The 18,653-nt window shown below is 44.6% G+C and overlaps 1 protein-coding gene across 2 annotated transcripts in view; it reads right to left on the minus strand.

The window, feature by feature from the left end:
- Window positions 1-788: 788 nt before the first annotated feature.
- SHISA9 (shisa family member 9) overlaps window positions 789-18,653 on the minus strand; it is a 281,342-nt gene continuing 263,477 nt past the window's right edge. For both annotated transcript variants that reach the window (XM_084881142.1, XM_084881141.1), the window contains one exon: window positions 789-3,592. In XM_084881142.1, the coding sequence (XP_084737268.1) occupies window positions 3,213-3,592 (380 nt within the window). In that variant the 3' untranslated portion in view covers window positions 789-3,212. The remainder of the gene's footprint in view (window positions 3,593-18,653) is intronic.

Below are 18,653 nucleotides of genomic sequence, written 5' to 3' on the forward strand. Positions count from 1 at the left end.
TCTCTGCTTTATTCTGGGTTCTCTTCTATGTCTCCCTACTCTAGCTACTTCTGGATCCTTATTGACCCATGGCAGTCACAATTCCCTGGACACTCTCAGCATCATGAGTCCTGTTCACCCTCCTCAGAGAAGACCAAAAAAATACACTTCCCTGGCCACACTCCCCTCTCCTTTGTTTGGTTCCCCAAGCCAATTGGAAGGTGATGAGACTGTGAAGCATGGTTCTTCTTGGGTTGCTAAATCCTTTTGACCATGTCACAACCCTGCCACCCAAATTGTAGCTGCAGACCCCCAGCTAACAGAAGCCACCAGATGACATTGACTCAGAAGAGAAGGAACGTGGACAATAAATAAAATCTTGTAGATTTAGAGACCAAGAAAAGTCCTTAACCAGGGTTGGGGTAAAGGTGAGAAGAAGTGAGTTGAGGGCAGAGAGCCAAGTTGAGCTAAGAGGGAGACTAGAATTTGCAGGACTTTTGAGCTGGAAGGAACCTCCCAGATAAGCCAGCCCAGTGCTTTCTGAAGCATGGGCTGTGTACCACTAGCATAAGCAAATGAGTGTAAGTAGTACATGGGCATGGCACTAATTAGCTTTGAGTCACATAGGAAATGATTCCATTTGCATTTTTCTCAATAGATCTGGTTACTTCAAGGAGAAAGTCTTCATTAGAGGCTGGTATATCTTTGACAATTCTTTAACATGCGCTAATCTTGTTTTAATTTATAAAGGAGAGGGGAGAGATGGTGAGAGGGAGGGAGGGAGAGAGAAAGAGAGAGAGAGAGAGAGAGAGAGAGAGAGAGAGAGAGAGAGAGAGAGAGAGGGAGGGAGGCAAATGCCAGGCTACTATAGGTTCAGACCCTTCCACAGCAATGGTATCTAGCTAGAACTTGACAATTGCTGTTTTGTTGCCTTTGTACTGGTTTTTATACTTACTTTCTGTTTATGGTGACTGATACTGGTTTTCTATTTGTGATGATGGCAGAAAGTTTTTCTTTTAAAGGTTAACCATATTAAAAGTAAATGAATTTAGATACAAATACTGGGAAGGTGAGACAGATACCAAAAGTGTGTTGTAGGGCTACAGGTAAGTAAGTCAAGGAAACCAAGCCCAGTGGTGTTTCCTCCACTCTGGGGAGCGCTGGGGTCCCAGCAAAGAGGCTGAGAAAGTGGGCACTGAATCTCTCATGCCTGCTTCATCCAGCACAGAGCCTCATTCTGATAGAGGAATCTTACCTGGTGGCTTCTGTGCACAATTTTCTTTTTTTTTTTTTTTAATGGCAGAGGTTTTGCTATTTCAAACAGTTTGAAAAGCTTGATCAGGCCTCAGTTCCTCATGCTTTAGGCCAGAGACTAAAGCCCAGATAGATGAAATGTATTGTCAATGTCCACAGGCCAGCTGGGAGTGAGCAGGAGAAGGACCACCTGGTCTTCCTGACTCTGTGGCATCAGAGGGAGGGATAGGTGAGGCAAAGCACTGGAGTTCAGCATCCTAGGAAGTGCTCTGAGGCTTGCTGGGACCATGTACAGCTTCTGACACAGGAACACATGGGGGCTCTCAAAGATTCCTATTAATTAGCTAAGATCTAGACCTTTGGGGACTGGTTGAGAACATCTCAGCTTAAATACAGATCTCTTCTCTCTCAACAACCCTCTTTGGACTTCCATAAAACAAATAGAACCAGCACAGAAACTGCCTCTGTTGGGACATTGGCTGTGAGAACCAACCTGAAAACCACCTCAGGGAATTCTGGATGGGAGATGAACACACTTAAATGTCTAGATAGGTGTTTTGCAGGTCCCTGGGAATTATGGGACTGGAAACGCTTGAGAGGTTTGGGGAGCTAGAAAGTGGTAGAGCATGGGTTTGGGGCAGGGTGGGAGATAGGGGGGTGTTGGTGTTTAGGTACCCCTGACACTGCTCAGCGCCCCCAGAGGGGGTGATGGGGTGGGCTCACCAATAAAGGGCCGATGGAAACATCTACCACTGCAGAAACACAGGAGGGAGGGAGGCTAAAAGAACACAGGTTGCACTTGGGAAATGAGACTGTCACTAAACAGTAACACTGAAGGCACCACCCACGCGTATGACATTTTCAGTCCAAAGCAGTTGAAATTTGGTGGTGGCAGCGGCGGCAACGGGCTGAAGGGAGGGGAGCCGGGGACTGACGGGTAGTGAAGGCCTGGTTAGTGTGTCTCTGTCTGGTCTCAGAGGCCAGGGGGACAGGCCAGAAACCCGCCACCTGTGTCCCCTTCTTGCCTCCCATTGACCTTTCAGCTGTGATTTTTCTTTGAATTGTTCTTGATGTCACCGCTGATTTCCTAAGCCTTGAAGATTTGGGATGAAAATGAGTTTGTTGTTCTTCTCTGTGTTGTAGTGGACTTATAGTTCATTTTTCTTTTTATAAAGAAAAGTTATTGAATATTCTCTGGACCCTCTCCCTGCCATCAAAGCCCATTCCTCCCATTTCCATAGTCATGGTCTTAATGGGAGTCCTAAAATGTTCTCTCTTCCCTGTCACTGTTAGTGGGTTCCGGGTCGTTCACGTTTTGTGAGTTTGAAGGTTGTTTCTTTTTTTGCTTCAGACGTGGATGATATGAAAAGAACTAGAAATAGAATGGTTCGGGTCCAGCTACTGTCTCACGTTCGTCAAAATGGTGTGTCCACACCACCACTTCTTAGGATTAGAAAATGCTTCTAATGTGCAGATTCCTTCAAAATGACTCCTCTTTTTAAGTGCACTCATCACTGGTACATTTTCTATCCGCCCTCCGCCCTGGCTCATTCACCCAGAAGTGGACAGCTCGTGGCCAATGGCGTATGTGCTCAAATGGACAATTTCTCTATATTGTGCTACTGTTATTTTTCATCAGGGATTTTAGTTTCAAGTTAGGAGGAAAAGAACAATTAGCCCCACGGTTTGGGCACGTTGAGTTGGCAACCTTGGGCCTGAGGCCGAAAGAGCGTGCCTCAGTTTCCCCTTTGCAGTACTGCTGGACGACCATGCTTCATGTCTGCTCAGCTGCCCGCCAACACGTGTTAGGCATGACCCAGGACAAGTGTGATTCCGTGTCACCAGTGGGTTTCTGGTCGGTGGGTGTGGAGAGTGAGTGGTGGGTGGCTGTGTAGGGTGAGGCCAGGGAGAGTGAAGGCCGGGGTATTTTTTGCCTCTCAGTTGAGTGTGGTCTCCAGGACGCTCGGTGTGGTGCCGGCTCAGACAGTCACTTCTGTTTTGCTGTTGGTGATGAAGTAGGGCTGTGGGGGTGGGTAGTGCTGGGGGCGAGTTCCCAGGGGATCGCTGGAGCTTGACTCGGCAGTGCCCAGCTTGCCCTTGCTGCTGTAGGCCTGCCGCCGGAGAGAATGCTCGCCGGTGTCCCAGCCCTTGAAGTTGGGGTTGGAGTTGTAGGCCAGGGGGTGTGAGGATGTCTTGTTGGTGCGAGACTTTTGTCCGTTCTGCTTGGTGGGGCCGTGCTCAGGGCTGAAGGGCCGTGGCTCATCCTCCACTCTCATGGGGTGCAGAGGGAGGTTCCCCTTGGCCGCCAGCTCGGACAGGTGCCGGCGCTTGGAGTAGAAGTCGTCATTGGCCTTGTCGGCTGGAGCGTGGGGCAGGTGGACGGAGAAGGTCAGGAGAAAGTAGAGAGAGGGAGAGAGAAGAGAGAAAGAGACAGTTAGGGACTGGCAAGTCAACCCGAAAATGGCATCAAAGTGGGCCACAGTCCAAACGACACACACACTAGAAACTCCACCTGGAACAGACAGAAGGAAGGACAGGGCCGTGTCCTTCTCACAGACAAGAGCAGGACCGGACAGCACCTCTGGACCCCTTCAAATAAACAATCCCCACCACACTTAACCCTAATGCTCCGTTATCCTTGGTTTTCTTATAAAATGCAAGAGTTGTTTCTTCGTTATTAAAATTATGCATTCTCTTAGAGAAAATATCGAACATGTGGAGAAATATTCGTGTCTATCCCCACACTCAAGAGAGCACGTATCAACACCTGAGTGTATCTTTTCCTGGTCTTCTCAATCAACAGAATTATTTGGGAATTTTTGTTGGTGTGTTTGCTTTTAGCAGTCAAGCAGACCTGTGTTCAAATCCCAACTCTGCCAACTACTAGCACTTTAACTATAGCTAAATGACTTAACTTTTTTTATCATCGGTTTCTGCATAAGACACATATTCACAATAAACAGTATATTCAATAGGATTGTTTGGAGGGTTAAATGATACAACATGTGTAAAATGCTTAGATATTAGTCACCACCATTATCATTATCCTTATAAATAACTGATTTCTTAGGTAGTATTCAATCAAGCACCCCCTCCTTTATTATTAACTAGTAATAAACATATTTTAATGCCAAATAATATTTTATTGAATGCAACTATTAAAAACTAATCAATGCCCTCGTTGATGAACATTCAATTGTGCCAATATTTTGCTAATAAAGATAAAGCTGAGATGAAATCTTCTGGATTAAAGCTCTCTTTGCACTTAGAATTTTGAATTTAGCATGATGTTAAAAATATTTTCTTAATCTACATCAGAAGATGGCAAACTGCAGCCCATGGACCAAATCCAGCCGCTGCCTATTTTGGAAAATAAAGTTTTACTGGAACACAGCCACTCCTATTCATTTCCCCGTGCCTGTGGCGGTTTTTGCTCTGCAGTGGTAGATTCGAGTACATGTGACCCAGACTGCCTGGCCCACAGCCTGGAATATTTACTATCCAGCCCTGAAATGAATTACCTGAAGTGAAATTACTTTTAAAGGGTGTGAACATTATTAAGGCCCTTGATATATATTGCCTACTGTGCTACAAAAGAGTTATATCAATTTCCACTCCATTTCATCACACTCTCCAGCATTGATTTCTGCCCCCTTTCTCTTTTATTTTTTTTTAACTATTTCTTTCTTCTTTGTTCTTTGTCTCTTTTTCTCTTCCTTCCTTTCTCATTTTTCTTCCTTCATTTATTCCTTCTTTCCTTCCTTTCTTCCCTCTTTCCTCCTTTCTTCCTTCTCTCTCTCTCTCTCTCTCTCTCTCTCTCTCTCTCTCTCTCTCTCTCATTCTCTCATTCACTTTCTTTCTTCCTTTCCCTATTTATTATTTGATATATTTTCCCTATGTATTTGATATATTTTGATATATTTGTGATACCTCTTTTTATTTCCTCTTACAATTATTTCATTATAAGATCCTCTACACTTCTTTAGTTAATGTCTTATCTATACATCTTCAAATGTACATCTCTTGGGAGACTAGAAATATCTGCTGCTCTTTCTTCCACACTCACAACATCCCCTTCTATTACACACATGAATTCATTTAAATTCATGGGGCTCACCCTAGTTCCATGCTTCTTATCTCATTTGATCCTTTCAACAACCCTGATTTTAACCCCTGCTTGCTGGATTATGAACTGTCCATCTCAGGGATGTAAAATGATTTAATGAAGGTTGCCCATAGCTAGTGGCTGAGCCAGGGTAGAACCTAACTCCAATAGACATCATGTGATGCTTCTGAAAGGCCCCGAGGGAAAGCTTTGGTTTCAGAGCTGAGTGGACAAAAATGCATTCCACTTGCCCCTCCACATCCATGGTAGACATCACCCATTCTTTGCAGGGCTCTTTCCTGGCAAGTGTGGTCTCCACTCAGATGCCTTCTCAACTCGACACCGCAGGAAGGCACATGTTGACTTTCAAGGCTTACTACAGTTTAAGTTGGGTTTCTGTTCCTGTCTATGTAAATAACCCTGACAGACACAGTCTTTCAAGAGAAAGTCCTCCTTTCCATAAATCCTAGAGCTGTAAGGAGATACAGCATGCCAGAGCCAAAAGGAACCTGGGTGTCTGCTACTGAAGATGCTACAAGCACATGCACATTCACAAAATGCCATGTATTGCTTAAAGCGGCATGAGTGAGATTAGATCTCTATCTTTCTGCCTTCCAGAGGAAAATTCTAGGTTTCCAATGCCATGAATTTTCCATAGACGGATGTGCTGATTCCATCCTGAACTTCCAAGTTCACATATCCAGTGACATCCAGGACAGACTCACTGGCATCTCCCTCTCCAGGTGGCCCAGCCTGAGCCCATCAACATTACTTGGATCTGTTCTTCAGGCTCGTCCTTCTCTATGGCATAGAAACACCAACTCAAGCCACAAACATGGCGCTGTTGCTGACTCAACCCTCCTCTTCTCCCACAGCACAACTGCTGAACCCCCAAGTCCTTCTAGCCTTGCCTAACAAATACTTCTCTAACCTATCTCATTCCCCTCACTTTGAATATTGTTCCACTTCCTACCTCGGGTGTCACCTCCCAGGTTGCATTCTCCACACTTCAATCAAAGGCATATTTCTAAAATGCAAAACCAACCGTGTCACTCATTTCCAAAACCTCTTCGAGCAATTTGCTCAGTCATTTAGTCATGCATCACGTAGGTGTGGGGCATGCCCTGGATACGGGAAATATAAGGCAGACTCAGAAACACACTTAATCCCTGCCCTCAGAGGGAAGGACAGATAGTGACGAAATAGTCCCACAAATTGCATAATGGTTACATATGGTTTTATGATAAGTGCCATGAAGAATATCTGGTCTTAGGAGTACGATGAAGTCATTGAGTTGATCTGAGAACCAGGTGTTGGAGCTTAGCTGTCCCATCCCTTCATTTATGTAGGACTCTGTTATTTGTCTTCAAGACTTAGCCAAAGTGTTGCCTCCTGATTCCCTGAGGCTCCCTAAGGCACCGCAGCTCTATCACAGCACTGTCCATACTGCTTTATAGGTTTCCATTTTCCCATCAGTGTCCTCCCACTAGACCATGAGTGCTTCGATAGCGGGGGGCCCTATCTTTCCATCTGTACAAGTCAGTGGCTCTCACCCTTGGCAGTCCATGGGAATCCCATGAGAGAGCTTTTAAAGATTTCAGATTCCTGGCCCCACCCCCCAAACAATTTCATCAGAATCTCTGAAGGTTTGGCTCATACATAGAATTTTTTTTAAGTCCCACCCCCTGGTGATTCTAATGTGCAGGCAGAGTTGAGACTCTCAGGCTGAGCCCAGCATCTAGCACAGTGCCGGCGCATCGATTTTTATAAAGAACTAAAAGGCAGGAACCTCCCATCTTCCTCCTGTTACCCCAACTGCCTCTCAGGTCAGGTATCCCTCCCTTCTAGGAAGTCTGACCAGGTCAGATCCAATCTTTGGAGGCTCTGGTCCATGGCACTGATCATGCCTTTGCCATTTCACACTTCTTTATGCAGTTCATTTTATATGCTGTCAGTTTTCTGATGTCAATTTTCAATGCAAACACTTTCTAAATGAACAAAAATGGGGCTGTAATTTTCAAACGCCTTCAACCTGCTTTTCTCTTTAGCGATATACCACAGACATTTCCCACTAGGGTTCCAAGAAGGCAAAGAAGGCCAGGTCTGATTTTTTCTTAGCATTACATAGGCCATGTCCAGCCTCGTTCCCAGCATCTATTAGATACTCCATAAATAAATAATCAGTGAATGGATGTATGAGCAAAATAACATAACGGAATAGAGAATACCAGGGCAGTTGTTGCAGTGGATACTCCTTTCCCCTCTCCTTCTAATGGGCAGTGTCTTAATGAAAGCCTCACTCTTGGTCACTGTGTCCCCAGACATGGTCCACAATCATTCATTCCCATGTTTCCCTTTCCAGACAACGGATTAGTCTAAGGTCTGCTCAGAGCAAGGGATGCCTTCAAGGGTTCTTGCTTCTGACAAGCTGAGAAAATTGATTATGAAGTAGATGCTCTGACAGCAGAGATACGTAATGTCTTCTCCAAAAGTTCAAAAGAAAAATAGTCAGAGAGGCCTTCCACGCTTGCCACATCAGTGCAAGCATGGGGAGAAGCCACCCGTAAGAGGAATCATGGAGCTCCAAAGGGAAAATCTACACCCTTCTCCACTCCCAACCCTGAATTGGTCTCCTGGTGAACTGGGCTTTGGGTATTCCCTGAACATAGGAAGTGTTTAGTACATGGGATAAGAGTGGAGTGGACAGGAAAGTCTGTAGGTCTGGGATCCAACACAATTGAGTTTCTTAGACCTCAGGAATGTCACTTAGCCTCTTAAAACCATTTCCTTGGTTGTGAAGTGAAGATAATATAAACGACACTCCAGTTTATAATGAGGAATAAATTATATGAGATATATAAGCTACATGGCACAATTCTGAAATATTATAACTTATATTGCTTCCTGGCCTATGAAAGAACTGGACTAGATCCAACAGATATTTATTGGGCACTCACTTTGTACCAGGCCACCTGCTAAGCACAAAGGAGGCATGCATCCAAACCAACCATCTCTCTTTCATTTCTCCCTTCTCTCTTTGCTTCCCTCTACCCCCATGTGTGTTGAGAACCTAATTTGCCCTATGAAATGGCGTTAAGAGGGGCATTGGTCTGTTTGGGATGGAGATCTCTTTAGGGAAAGCATCTCAAAGATGTGCTCTGTAGCTACCATCTAGAGCTGAACAGTCACAGAAGCAGCATTCCAGGAGAGGGAACATGTGATTCAAAACATGTGATGCAAAACTAGAAGTCAGATGAATGAAATTCATGCATGGGGTCCCTCAGCCTGACCTCTTGCAATTTGGGACCACTGGCTCCTAACTGGTCACCTGCCTGCCTGCCTGATCACCCTTAAACACTTTCCTTCCAGTCTGATGCACCTAACTGCTCGCCTGACTGCCTGGTCACCCCTAATCATTCTGCTCGTCTGATAGCCCCTAATTGCTTACCTGTCTTCCTGATCACCCCTAAGTGCTCAGCTGCCTGCCTGATCACTCCTAACTACTCTGTCTGCCTGCCTGCTTGCCCCTAACCACCTCTGCCTGCCTGAGCACTCCTAATTGCTTGCCTGCCTCCCTAATTGCCCCTAACTGCCTCTGCCTTGGACCCTGTTGTGACAGCTTCATCCAGAAGGACATCTGAAATGACATCTGGAAGGTTGTTTGGCTGTCCAGTCTAATTAGCATATTATGCTTTTATTATTATTCTAATAGATGGCGATACTTCTTTGTGGTTCCTTCCATCAAGAGATGGAGTCTATTTCTCCTCCCTTTGCACCTGGCCTACCCTTGTAACTGTCTTTGATGTCACACATGTCTCCAATTTGGCCTTTTACAAGTTCTACATTTTCTGCTGCTAAGTTCTTGGAATCCTGCCTCCATGTGAAGAAGGAAGCCCGGGTTAGCCTCCTGCAGGATGAGACACCTGCAGGCAAGTTGCCCATGATCACCACAGCCAAGAGCCTGCTCTTCACCAGATACTGAGCAAGGCCATCCTAGACCACCAGCCATCAGCTGACCTGCCCGCTGACTCCAAATACTGAGTAAGCCTGGCTGAGACCAACCAATCCAGCCCAAACCAGAAGAACTGCCCAGCTGACTCGGAATCAGCTCAATAACTTCTTGCTATGTTCAGCCGTTAAACTTTGGGTAGTTTGTTACACGGAACTAGTTAACTGCTATAGAACAGCATTTGCAAAAGCCTTGAGGTGGGAAGGAACATGGTGTTGTCAAGAAACTGAAGGGATACCTGTGGGGCAAAGAAAGCAAGGGCCCCCAGATCATCTAAAGCTGGTAGGCAAGCCTAGATCATTTACCTGCTTGTCTTACCACCCTCCCTCCACTAGACTCTGAGATGTTTCAGAGAAGGGAAGAGTAGGCACAGATTTGTCGCCTGGGACACAAAACTATTCTTCAAAGAGTTATTTTCCCAAGCATTTCAACAATACTGTGGCTGGCGGTGGGTGAACTGTCTCCATAACCAGGAAATGCCATTTTCCTAACACCCTCTCTCCAGTGTTCTGGTCGCCTCTGCTTGGGCTCCGGAGCAGAGGAAAGAAATGCTGACGTGGCCACTCTCAGTTTGTGCAGACTGCCCCTGTCTTAGTATATTAAAAAAGCTCCTTTTGGAAAAAATAACAACTTTATTGAACAGCCCTGTAAGCCCTATTAATAAATGCATTAACCTAATCAGCCCTGCTACCTCGTGGGCAGATGGCTGACAAGCCGACCAGGAAACAGATGTGTGAGCCTTTCAACAACACTGGTCCTCTCTGATTTGATTTTTCTTAATTTAGGAAGAGGAAGAAAGAATAAAAAAGGTGCTTTCCTTCCAATGAGCCTAATTGCCTTGAAGGAACAGGGGCTGTAAAATTAAACTGTACCTTCCTCCATCTGTCTCTCTCTTAATTAGCAGCAGACACTTATTTGTACAGGTGCCGGGCAGGATGGGGCATTGCTTCAGTGGGAACGAAGAGAGTCAGGATAATAACCAGTTTTCAAAACAAGTTGCACATCTGAGGGTCTCAGCAGGTGGCTTCCCACCTACCTTCTTTCCTTGGGCCAAAGATATCTTAAGGAGGGGCTCCTACCGCTCATTCTCACATGGTGATATTCTTGGGCCTCCGGTGATGGATTTCACCTGGTAAGCAAACCAAAGCTGTCGCCACTCCTGTTTTGGGTCCAAGGATGTGTGGGAATGAAGTGATTAATCTTTCCATCACCCCCACGAATAAAACCCAAGTTATTTGCAGTGCTCCCCGAGGTCTGCATGACCTGGCCTCTGGCTATGTGTCCATTTCATCTCTCCCACACTTATTATGAACCCATCACAGAGTGCATTCGTTTCCTGGGGTTGCCATAACACATTATCAGGAACTGAGCAGCTTAAAATAATAGAAATGTATTCTTTCATAGTTCTGGAGGCCAGAAGTCTGAAATCAAGGTGGCAGCAAGGTCATGCTCCCTCTGCAGTCTCTAGGGGAGGATCTCTCCGTGCTACTTCTACCTTCTGGTGGCTGCAGTGATTTTTGGCATTCTGTGTCTTGGCATTCTGTGCCTTGTAGCTGCATCATGCAGTCTCTGTCTCTGTCTTCACCTGGCCCAGGCCCATGTATATATGTCCATGTGTCCAAATGTCCCTCCTCTTATAAAGACACCAGTCATTGGATTAGAACCCACATGAACACAGTATGACCTCATTTTAACTTGTTTGCCTTTACAAAGACCTTATTGCCAAGTGTGGTCACATTGTGTCATTTTGAGTAGAGACAGGTTGGAGGGGACACTATTCAACACAGTTCACACAGGATCCCTGTCTGCTCCTGAGCCCACCAAGCTTTTCATCTCATAGCCGTTGGGCCTTGTCCCTGCTGTTCTCTCTGCTGAATGCTCTTCTTTTTGTTTGTATGTCTGCATCCTTCTTGTCATCTGGTTCTCTGATCAAAGGTCACTTCCTCAGAAAATTCCTCCTGATGACCCAATCAAAACAGAGAATCTCCACCCCTAGTTGCTTTTATCACCTCTCTCTATTTTTTTAAATATATATTTTTATTAAATTATTATTTTTGTACATATACCAATGCCCCCCCCCTCCCGTACATACCCTCCCCAGAGTTTTGTGTCCATTGGTTGTACTTATATGCATGTATACAAGTCCTTCAGTTGATCTCTTATCTCCCCCAGATCTCCCCAACCTCCCCGCTGTAATTTGACAGTCTGCTTGTTGCTTTACTGTCTCTATATCTATCTTTTGGTTCTTCAGTTTATAATGTTCTTTATCATCCATAAATAAGTGAGGTCATGTGGTGTCTCTCTTTCATTGACTGGCTTGTTTCACTCAGCATGATGTTCTCCAATTCCATCCAGGCTGCTGCAAAGGATGAGAATTTTTTCTTTTTTATGGTCTTAACCTGTGTCATTATATGAAATTACCTTTTTTAGTTACTTGCGTATTGTCTGTCTCCCTTGACTAGAATATAAGCTCCAATCAGAGTAGAGATCATATCTGCTCTGTTCACTACTGTATCCTCAACACCTAACCCAGTGCCTGGCACAGAGTAGGGGTACAATAATCTGCATCTGATGAATGAAGGAAAGCATCAGGTGCATTTCAGTTGTAATGACATTTTCTAAAACATCATAAATGGGCAGGAGGATTCATCCTCTGATTATCTAGCCTGTGACATCTAATTTTATGTGACCACTTGACTGGTCCATGTGTTTTCCAGATTACACATTATTTCTCAGTGTGTCTGTGAAGATATTTCTGGGTGAGATTAGCATTTGAAATGGTAGACTCGGTAGATGCTCTCCCCAATGTAGGTGGGCACCATCTAAACCTTTGAGGGTCTGAATAGAAGAAAAAGCATAGGAAGGAGGAAGCATGTCCTTCCTGCCTGCCTCTTTGAGCTGGGGTGTTTGTTTTCTCCTGCCCTTTGGATTGGGATTTATATCAGCAGCTCCCCTGGTTCTCAGGTCTTCAGACTCAGACTAGAATTGCACCACTGGTTTTCCTGAGTTTCTAACTAGCAGACAATAGATAACTTTCTCAGCTTCCATAATTACATGAACCAATTCCTCATAATAAACCTCCTTTTATGCATATATGTAAAATATAAGTAGAGATATATCCTATATGAATATTCATATAGATGAGTAATAGGATATATATACATACATAAAAAGCTATTTTGAAATATTGGTTCAACCAAACCAATAGCACATAGCTCATATTAATCATATATGACATATATGAATATAATATATATAAATAATAATACATGTATACAGTCAACCCTGAACAGCATGGATTTGAACTGCACGGGTACATTTATATATATATATATATATATATATATATATATATATATATATATATATATATTTTTTTTTTTTTTTTTTCAATTGACTCATATAGATCAACACCATGATGTTTTTGGAAGCTAAATTTGGCCAGCTGGCTAACCTCTAACCAATGGAATGTTAGCAAAATTGATGCATCCAATTTTCACCTCACCTTTCTTATTTAAAAGAAAACTGGTTGCCTTAGATGGTTTCTTCCCCCTTTCCACAGGCTATACCAACAACCAACTATAACAATGCAGAAGAGGATAAGGTAGAGACAGGTAGGGCCACAATGTTGAAGGAACCTGGTTCCCTGATTGATGACATGGAGCAGAACAGCCGCCCACCAACCTGGACCCTGGAGGCTACTACACGAGAGAGAAATACACTTCTTTCCTTTAAGGCACTGTTTTTGCGGGGCCTCTTGGGACAGTTGGGCAGTGTTTACTTTTTACTTATATAGGAATATTTTTTGGGTCTCAATGTTTTTCTCTCCTTCACAAGCTAAATTAGGAAGTAAAAGGGAGGACAGTTCATGTTGTTAAAAGAAATGCCCGGGTATTTTTCATTTCTTTTGAAATGCATTCTATAAAGCCATGCAGGTTCCTAAGGCTGTCTCAGCAGGCAGAAACAAGAAAGGCATGAACAAAGACTAGCTTCCCAGGCAAGAGAAGGCTGGGGAGGAGACAAAAAGACTCATCTTTAGGGTGAATTAGCCCCATTTCCCCTGGTCCTGGGCCTTGCTGCAGAGACACACATTGGAAAAATCACATTTGAACCAGGTTCTAATGAAACTCAGGGCTTTGAGTTTTTTCCACTGGGCCTGTAACTTTCCTGCAGCCATGTCTCAGAGAGAAAACTGATAGGGGAATCCAGGAGCCTGGCCCATTTTTTATCGTAAGGTGTTTCTGCCTTAGCTGGAGAGGATTCTGAATCAGTGCCTGCAGGAGCCTTGTTCTGAAGCTGTCCAGGCTGTCCCATGAGCCCTTCTGTTGTGGCTGCAGGGAGCCCTCTGCCAATGTCTGCTACTGACAGGCATCTGAAACTTCCAGCCCTCTGTCTCTTCCCTTGGGCGGTCCCTATGCAATCACCACTTTCTGAGAGGCTGTTGAACAAGGTGGATGATCGCATGCTCCCGCCACAGCTGACCACAGAGCCCTCCACACAGAAGGCTCCAGATGGACACCATATGCTCATTCACTGCCTTTGCATGCATCCTGCATTGCTGTTCCACAGGTTCACTGTGTGGTTTGCCTTCTGATCATTTTCCCAGCTGGTAAAATTTTATCCAACTGGTGGGTTTTCAAATGAAGCAAATAAAGGTTAACTACACTAAATCCTATGTACCTCCTTCCAATGTGCTGTAGCAAAAGACCATCTCCAAGTAGATGATTTTAAGATTCAGAATCCTATATTAGGTTAATGGATGAATAACCTCAAGTCTTCACCCTTCTCTGTATCCACACGCTTTTTTAAAAAAATAAATATATTTTATTGATTTTTCACAGAAAGGAAGAGAGAGGGATAGAGAGTTAGAAACATCGATGAGAGAGAATCATTGATCAGCTGCCTCTTGCACACCCCCTTCTGGGGATGCGCCCGCAACCAAGGTACATGCCCTTGACCAGAATCGAACCCGGGACCTTTCAGTCTGCAGGCTGACGCTCTATCCACTGAGCCAAACAGGTCCCGTCTGTATCCACACTCTTTATGTGACTTTGAAACTCACTCCCCACAAAGGAGGATCTTGTTTCCTCATCACTGGATTCTGAATTCATCCATGTGGCTAATGAATGTTAGTAGATATGACATAAACAGATGTTTGAAAAGGTGCTTGGGTTTTGGATTGCTCTTTGGCACCTTTGCCAACATGGTGAAAACATGTCTAGGCTACACTCTCTGAGGATAAAAGCCTCCTGGATCAGAGTTAAACTATCCTAGTCATTCTTGCTAAAACCAGCCTAGATCAGCCAACACTGAACCAACTCTCAGATACATGGGAAAACTCACCTGAGACCAGAAGAACCTCTCACATCAGCATAAATCACTGGCACATAGACTCTTGATCTCAATAAATGCTGAACAAAATCATTTTTAAGGCATGAGATTTGATGTCATTTGTTACACAGCACTATTGTGGCAATAGATTACTGATACAAATACCAGTCATTCATTCACCCTACTTCCAGGAAGAGCCCAGTTTTCAGAGAGGATTTACCTCTCCCTTATTCATAGTCCATGTGGTCTGGATGAATATACCTCTCCATTCCCCTACCCATTAAGTATTCCCCAATGACTATATAAAAAAAATCATCTCATTGCTCTTACCATAACAATTTGTTCAGAGGTAGGCACATGACAAGGCAAACTAATCAAAGCAAAGGTTAGCATTTTTACTCAGACATAAAGAGGGTTAATGAGATTAGTGATCCAAACTTTCCATTTTATAGTAGAGGCAACTGAAGCTCTGAGTTCAAGGACACTCAACTGGGTAAAAGCAGCCCTGGGTCTATAATACAGTTCTCCTGACTTCTATCCAGTTGATTTTCCTGCTATATCCCAGCACCTCTTCAGAAAAGACAACAGGATGCCCAGCTTTACTTAACAATCTTATATAATAAACCAACCAAATAAATCAACCAAACAGTGGACAGGTTGCTATGATGGGCACTGACCACCCGTGGGCACTCAGCACAAGAGCTGCCCCGTGGTGCTCAGTGCACTCCCACAGGGGGAGTGCCTCTGAGCCAGAAGTCTGGCTCATGACTGGCAAGTGCAGTGGCAGTTGCAGGAGCCTCTCCTGCCTCTGCTCCAGGAGGGCAGTAAGGAGTGAGGGGTCCCAGACTTCAAGAACCCTGGACTGTGAGAGGGATGTCTGACTGGCGGCTTAGGCCCGATCCCCAGAGGACATCCCTCAAGGACTCCCGGACTGCAAGAGGGCATAAGCTGGGCTGAGGGACCCGCCCCCTGGTGCATGAATCTCCTGCACCAGGCCTCTAGTTTACTAATAAAGTATATGCTGAGCATCATCAATGTGCTATGGGCACCATGCAAGGTGCTGGGGAAGTTTGAAATGACATGATCTAGTTGGCTTAGCGTCAGAGAGACTGACTTCCAAACTACTCAGATGCTTGTTGCAATCTTGCTGCAATGGAATTTTCTGCAAAGCAAAGAATCTTCTCCACTGACTCATTTCATCCCCTAAAGGTTCCCAAGGAAGCTCATCAAAACTCCAGTGCTTGCTGTGTGCTTTTCAGAAGAGGCCAAACTCAGGAGTTGGTGGGGTTTGATTTTTATTTAATAAAAAAGAAAATCACCTTCCTATCCTCCACCTGCTCTGTACCCTTCCGCTGACAAGCAAACTAACAATCCAAATCAGAAAATTTCAAAAGCTTGAATTTCATGAAGTAATGTTTTAAGGCTGCTTTCAGGTGAGTTCTTCCCCCAAGAGATGTGCACTCCAGCAGAACTGAAGCCCAAATTACACAGTCTCTCTGCCTTGCGCCTTCTGTGGCATCTCTTAGATGCACATTTATCACTACACTATACCAGTTTTCTTGGGGGGAAAAGGAAATAACTACGATTTATTGAGTACCTACTATGTACTAGACATTGCTTTAGCCATTTCACCAGCATTATCTCACTTAAACCCTCTTAAGATAGGTGGCAAGACGGTATCATTTTTCCCTGTGACAGATGAGAACGAAGGCCCAGAGATATAAAGTAACTTGGCTGCCAAATTGTTCTGCCACAGCTGATAAGTAGCGGAGCAGGACAGCTAACCTGAGACTGTCCATCTCCAGCATCCTTTCCTTCCAGCTCTAGCCCCAGCTCAAACTCCAACTACGAAAACAGTTTTACTTCAGCAAAGACCAAAAGTAATTATGTTTGCAGGAAGGCTTGCATGTGACAAAATGGTGTTTGAGGGGAAATGGTGTTTGTATCCATGGCTGGGTCTTAGAAAGAACAGGTCCAAACTTTAGTGTACAGACTTATCGAGAAGGTGTACTTTAAAAAGTGAAGGGAAAATGTGGAGGCCCGCCTCATCCAAGTGTAAGATTTGCACTTCTCACAAGCATCTCCAGTAATTTTGGATTGAGTCTTTAAGCCACTCTTTGAAGTCTGAGTCCTGGTCCTAGGCGTGATGTAATTTTCCTGTGTAATTTTGAGCAACATCATTTATCGCATTTATGTCAGTTCCTTCATCTGTAAAAGCAGAAAGGTTGAGTGAAGTGTATTTTCTTCATTGTCTTCATCAAAGTCTATTACTTGCATTGTCTCATAAAATTACTCTCCCAGCCCTGATGGAGGGTGGATGTTATCATCGCCTCTGCTTTGGAAATGGTAGAAATGGATGTTCTGAGTATGTGAATGGTTTGCACAAGAGCGTACAGCCTGATTCTAATTGGAGCCAGAGCGATCGAATCACAGTACTGTGCTGGCAGTTTTCCCCAAGTTCAGTGTCAGGTTCGAGGATTCATTTTGCAAAATAAACAGATTTCAAAAGACGTTCCTTTCTATTGTGATTAGTAGAGTCCCCTGGGTTTGAGGTGGTGGTGCCTTCTGTCCTGGATTTTAAAAGAATATGCCAACACTTCCCAGGGTTGGGCATGGGTGGATCAATAGCAGGACCACTAGGGGGCGACCTGCCTGGGGGACCTTAAGGAGCAATAAGTGAATAGTGCAAACTGGTGTGCTGTTTGTCATTTCCTATGCTGGCAAATATGATTCCCCTCCAAAGGGACTTACAGTCAATGCAGGACCTTGTCCTTTCTCCTTCTCAGCTACCCCTTCCTTATCCAGCCTCCCCACGTGACACTCACCCCTCTGCCTTCTCATTGGCTCATTGCCTATGTTCCCACAGTGGGTTGCTAGCAACATTCCTGCCATGGGATGGTAAAATACTAACTGGTTTTCCTGGAGAGAAGAGATCAGACATAGGAATTGGTCAGAAAATGGTGGTTTTATACCAAGTTTGTGCTTTTATGACATGGGATATTTCAGTACCTTTCATTAGTTCCCCCGATTGTAACAATAATGATACCAGTCATGGCCCTCATGCATATTGACTTCCCACATACCAGGCACTGTGACATGTGTTGTACATGATGTCTCATCTCATTCTTACAAAAAAACAGGGGCTTAGACTGGGTGAGCGACTTGCTGCAGGTAACAAGAATACCAATCAAAGGGGCAACACTTGAAACCCAGGCATGTCTGAGGCTAAGCTCATCACTCCCCACTTATGTCTTCCTTTCGAGAAGGTGGCAAGTGTGGGAGACAACAATCTCCCCCATCTTGGTATTACGCCTCATGGTGACTTGGGACGTGGGGTCTACAGGCTAGAGGAAGATCAGTGACCCCCCAGGGAACTCGATCTGGCCCTCTCTGGACCCCCTTCTCTCTTCTCTAGATAGGCCAGGATAAATAAAGATGCATTTAGCAGTTCAGGTGGAATTAGCTCAGTTTGCAGAGAAAAATAGCTTCCAAGCCTTGTTTTTGACCCAGCTTGAACTATTTTCTAAATGCATCAGACAACAGGCTGATAATACGGACAGGGATGCTGACTGCCTCCGAAGGCTGTCACGGGACTCATAATGGCTTTGTTTTTCACAGGGGAGGAAAAAAGTTTATGCCTCAAATTAGTAGGTCTGTCGTGTTCCAAATTGTTTGCATTTCTATAAATGGATGTTGACATGTGACTAGTTATTATCTAACGAAAGACCCGAAATCTGCCTCTTTCAAGGCAACAACTGAGTCGCCAAAGGATTCTCATTCGACACAAGGATCTGAAGCTCTGGCTCCTAATAAGGGAATGCAGTGCAGCCCCTCTCAAGCCCCCCTTCCCCGTCAGAGCTCAGGTTGTTTCTGAGCCTCGGGGGCCCTGGTCAAGCTCCTCTCTTCAGAACCCTCAGCCCTCAGGATACCTGGAAACCTAATCAAAGGGTCTAGTTTCCAATTGCAGTGATTTTC

This window comes from Pipistrellus hanaki (assembly GCF_964339955.1).
Source record: "Pipistrellus hanaki genome assembly, chromosome: 4".
NCBI lineage: Eukaryota > Metazoa > Chordata > Mammalia > Chiroptera > Vespertilionidae > Pipistrellus > Pipistrellus hanaki.